Source organism: Arachis duranensis, chromosome 6, assembly GCF_000817695.3.
Source record: "Arachis duranensis cultivar V14167 chromosome 6, aradu.V14167.gnm2.J7QH, whole genome shotgun sequence".
In the NCBI taxonomy this organism is placed as follows: domain Eukaryota; kingdom Viridiplantae; phylum Streptophyta; class Magnoliopsida; order Fabales; family Fabaceae; genus Arachis; species Arachis duranensis.
The window spans coordinates 21,059,181-21,064,072 of NC_029777.3; the positions used below are offsets into that span (position 1 = coordinate 21,059,181).

General features: G+C 33.0%; 1 protein-coding gene across 1 annotated transcript; it reads left to right on the forward strand.

Moving 5' to 3' along the window:
* The first annotated feature begins 1,378 nt into the window (after window positions 1-1,378).
* Window positions 1,379-4,101, forward strand: LOC107493356 (probable protein phosphatase 2C 38). Its single transcript, XM_016114454.3, has 5 exons — window positions 1,379-1,805; window positions 1,904-2,268; window positions 2,466-2,833; window positions 2,939-3,175; window positions 3,263-4,101. Exons 2-5 carry the CDS (start codon window positions 1,980-1,982, stop codon window positions 3,479-3,481), a joined length of 1,113 nt encoding a protein of 370 aa, XP_015969940.1. The 5' UTR covers window positions 1,379-1,805; window positions 1,904-1,979; the 3' UTR covers window positions 3,482-4,101.
* Window positions 4,102-4,892: the final 791 nt, after the last annotated feature.

Genomic DNA, 4,892 nt, shown 5'->3' on the forward strand with positions numbered 1-4,892 from the left:
TCACAAGTAAAGAATAGAATTTTAATTTCAAAAGCAATTTAAATTTTAAAAGAGTGCGTGATTTAAAAAAAAAAATTAAGAGAAAAATATGCATAATATCCTCACTTTTATTACTATCAATGAAAGTTTCCGAAAGAAAGAACAAAATTTTGTGATCTTAATGAAAATAAAGATAATAAAGAAAATTATAAAATCATAAAAATCCTTCAATTTAGAAAAACTATAAAATAAAAGCAAGGAGACCTTCTATTTGACTTTCATGTATGTTCTTTGTTATTGTTAGAGTACTCATCATCTATATGGGATGGGCAGAGCTCAAGGCAGCTCGTCATAAACATCGAGCTAAAATTGAAAAAGAAATTAAAAGTTCATAAGTTAAATGGATCGGCTTATTTGATTTATTTTTTATTTTTTTTTAAACACAAACTCAATTAAGAAAAATGATACTAGATCATTTTAGCAAATGAAATTTCATCATATCAGAATAACTCATTTATAAGTCATATTATTACTAGTTCGACACGTCTATTTTTACAAGTGAATTGAACTGATGATTCGCGAGTCACAACTCATTTTATATTTTTTTTAAAAATTCAAATGGTATAAAAAAAACTCTTCTAAAGTTAAAATTAAGGGGGTTAAATTTTCACTTTTTTTGTTTTTATATTTTTCTCATTTTAATAGATTTTTTTAATCCAAATCTATATATAAATTCTCTACCCTAATAAAAGGAAAACTTAACACTAAAAGAAGATATTTAAAAAAAAAAAAAAGAAAAAATCATTACAACGGAAAGCTAAATCTACATCTAATCCACGGAAATAATTGTTTTCTTACAAGACTTATGCAACAATGCAACTTGATATCAATCAAGTAATTGTAACATGTCATGTGTTTATTGACTTATAATAATAAGTTGAGATACATGACTTACCGGCTTTTAGTTGATTTAAAATAAATGAGTGAGCACTATTGTTACTACTCTCACAAAGCAAGTTGTCAAAATAATGGAATACAAAAATATTTTTTGAATGCTAAAAGTGAATTATTATATATTTATATTTTTTATGAATAATTGGTTTTATTTTGAGTAGATATAATATAGTAGAATAGAATAAACAGCGCCAAAAGAACTTTATTGTTATAGTGAGTGATGGTGAATAGCAAGAGGCAAAAGTCCACAAATGAATTTCTGGTAAGGTAAGGGGTTCAAAAAACGTATGTAGGTGTCAAAGTCCATATGCAGTAAAGTGTAAAATTATCACGAAAATTAAAGAAAGGAAAAAGATGACGTATATCCAGAAACAATAATAATAATAATGGGGAAAGTGGAACTGTTTACTACCTAAATCTAAGTATTATTGCTTCGTAGAAGAGTGATGTTGCAAACTCAAATCTTTCTCAGCCATGAAAAAGCTTTACAAAGCCACATGGTCAGAAAACAAACAACATTAAAATCATCATCACAAACTGACAAATGAAAGGACAAAAGAATTACAATGTCAGAGACTTTTGCTAGTTTAAAATCTCTCTCTCACATTTCCCCTGATCTTAGATCTACTCTGACACCACTTTGAAGAAGATCCTCTCTCTCTCTCTGCCAACAAGATCCAAACCAAAACGCTTCTCTTATCCATTGCTCCCTCTTCACCACTCCAATCTCAGACCAACTCTGCCATTTCTTGAATCCTTATGTACTTTTACAGCTAAGTATGTTGTTGGAAATATGGCACTCCTCCACTCCTCTATGATCCAATTCCAAACATGTTCAATTCAGGTTCTTTGAACTTGCATGTAATACCAAGGTACATTTCTCCGTTCCTTCAGCCCATACCAATTTGGTTTTTACCTCAAAAACTTGTTCATATATCTGATTGTCTGTTTCTCCTGCATATAACTTCAGGAACTGAGATCTTCTCAAAGCATCAGTACCAATTAAAAAGACTTGATCTTGTTTCCATTATTGGAACCAGAAAAAGATGGTTAGATCGTGTTGGAAACCAAGTGGAGATGGTGGTGATGACGATGTGAGAGGAAAAGTTGAAGGGTTGCTATGGTACAAGGATTTGGGGCACCATCTTTACGGGGAATTCTCAATGGCTGTGATCCAAGCCAATAGTTCAATAGAGGATCGAAGCCAACTTGAATCTGGACCTTTAAGTTCTGATTATATGGGTCCTCAAGGAACCTTTGTTGGTATATATGATGGTCATGGTGGTGCTGAGGCTTCACAATTTGTCAGTGACAATCTTTTCAGCAATCTCAAAAGTATGCTCCTCTCACTTTTATCTTATATACTGAGACAAATTAAATTGTTATAAAAGAATTTATTTCATCAAGATAGAAAGCAAATAACTAAGTTCCTTTATCTTCCTCTCTATGCTGTTTTTCAATTAAACTGAGGACCAGGAAGAACCAAATTATTTCGTCTATGATTTTCACTGTCTTATTTCCTTGTGAATCAGGATTTGCAGCAGAACATCAAGGAATTTCAGAAAACATTATCAAAAGGGCTTTTACTGAAACTGATGAGAGTTTTCTGTCTGTTGTGAAGAAACAGTGGCTAAGCAAGCCACAAATTGCTTCCGCGGGTTCATGTTGTTTGACAGGGATCATCTGCAACGGTATGATGTATATTGCGAACGCCGGAGACTCGAGGGCGGTGTTAGGAAGATTAGAGAGGGCAACAAGGGAGACATATGCTGTTCAAGTATCTGCAGAACACAACGTTAACATAGAGACAGAGAGAGATGAAGTTAGGTCAAGGCATCCTTATGATTCACAAATTGTGGTCATGAAACACAATGTTTGGCGTGTGAAAGGCCTAATACAGGTACATACAGTTTGCTTATTACTCTTGAGTTGCTACCACTTTTCAGATAAAAAGGAATGGACAAAGTAATTTATACTTGACAATTGACATTGTTTGCATTCACAGGTTTCAAGGTCTTTAGGTGATGCATATCTCAAGAAAGCAGAATTCAACAGGGAGCCTCTACCACAGAAGTTTAGGTTGCCTGAACCTTTCTTCAAGCCCATTCTTAGTTGCGAGCCATCGATATCAACACATAAACTCCATCATGATGATCAGTTTCTGATCGTTGCTTCTGATGGTCTATGGGAGCAGCTTAGCAACCAAGAAGCCGTCAACATTGTCAGCAGCAACCCACGTAACGTAAGGTTCCCCCCTTTCAGCTTAAGAGTGTGGCCAATCAAGACATTTTATGAGTATAGGTTACTCATTTGGTATTTGATGTAACAGGGGATTGCTAGGAAGCTTGTAAAGGCTGCATTGCGTGAAGCAGCTAAGAAGAGAGAGATGAGATTCTCAGACCTACAAAAGATTGAAAAGGGGGTGAGGAGACACTTCCATGATGACATATCAGTGATTGTTGTGTTCCTTAACCCAAAACTCATTGATAATACCTCTCTCTGGGGTTCTCCTCTTTCAATCAAAGGCGGCGGGCCTGCCATTTCTTAGAGCCAAGAACTGCCATTCCAAACTCCAACTCAGAAACACACCCTAAAGCAAGATGGTGGCTGTGGCTAAAGCATGAAGATTCTCATGGAGATTCTTTCAAGCCAGACCACCACCAAACACCCAAAATACAAACAAAAAGGGGAATGAAAGGAAAAGTAATTGATCATATGACATTTGAGCTTTAATACCTGAATATACCGAAATAGCAATTTAAATTGATGGAAGTATCAAGCAATGTCCCAGGAGAACAAACAGATAGTGTATTTACATGTAAGCAATGTTTTTTACTTATATTTGCTAGGAAACCGAATATACAGCTTGTAATTTTCTCAAACACAAGGAGTGCGTTAATAGTTAAGCTGCTTCCAGTTTGTGTACTCATCTGTCCATGCCGGACATATATGCATTATTTAAGAGAAAAACTAATCTTTCGATCGTGTGGAAAAAATAACAAACAAAATCCAGAGATGGCGAAGAGCTCCCATACAGTTTCAGGAGAAATCAAAATCACAAATTCACCAAGTTCTGTTTCACTGTTGCTTTTGTCGTTCACTAAGCAAAAGAAGTTTGCATGTAAAATTTCACCGTTAGAGAAGAAATTGAACAAGTTAGAACCACAAGCTGGAAATTTATTTCGTTGCCAGATAAACAAGTTTATCATGTCTGTGTATGGATGTGTCCATCAACTTTGGCGCTTGATGTAGAGATCCAACTCCACCCACAATACAAAAAGAATTATTTTCGATCCTAGTGTAAAACGTTTTTAAAATTATTTAGAAAATATATAAGAACGAACTAGAATTCAATCTTTAGATTTTTATTTTTTACGAATATTTTTTATCATTTACAAAAAAATATTTTATTTTAAATCATACTCACAAAAAATATATATCAAATTTTAATCACTAAAACTATTTTTAAAAATATATATTTAAAAGTTAATTATTTTTATCATATTTTTAAGAATATTTTTATCATTAATAAATAGAAAAAATATTTTCATGGATAATTCACGTAAACAAATAGAAGGATACCAATATTACGTCAATGTCCTAAAATCAAACAGCTTATATGCATGTCCAATTTTCATACTCACTCTACGTAAATTAAAGCTATTAAACTCGATTTAAGTAACTTCATGTAATTTAAATGAACTAGATTCGATTTAGCTTAAACAATAGTAAATCAAAGTGACTAAATTCGATTTACTAGAGGAGGAGTGTTGGTGAAATAATTTAAAACCAATTGTTTCGATTTACTCCAGCTATTTCAACCCTAATAAATCGAGTCTAATTAATTCAATTTACTAGATAAGATGAGCCAAAATTATAAATCTAATTCTATTAATTCGATTTAGATATGAGTCTAATGTATATAAATACGAGCAGAACGTTAAATTTTCATTAGAGTG

Coding starts and splice junctions, on each gene's coding strand:
- LOC107493356 (XM_016114454.3), top strand. CDS start 1,980: ATGGTTAGATCGTGTTGGAAACCAAGTGGAGATGGTGGTGATGACGAT. Junction 2,269..2,465: donor TCTTTTCAGCAATCTCAAAA/GTATGCTCCTCT, acceptor CTTGTGAATCAG/GATTTGCAGCAGAACATCAA. Junction 3,176..3,262: donor TCAGCAGCAACCCACGTAAC/GTAAGGTTCCCC, acceptor TTGATGTAACAG/GGGATTGCTAGGAAGCTTGT.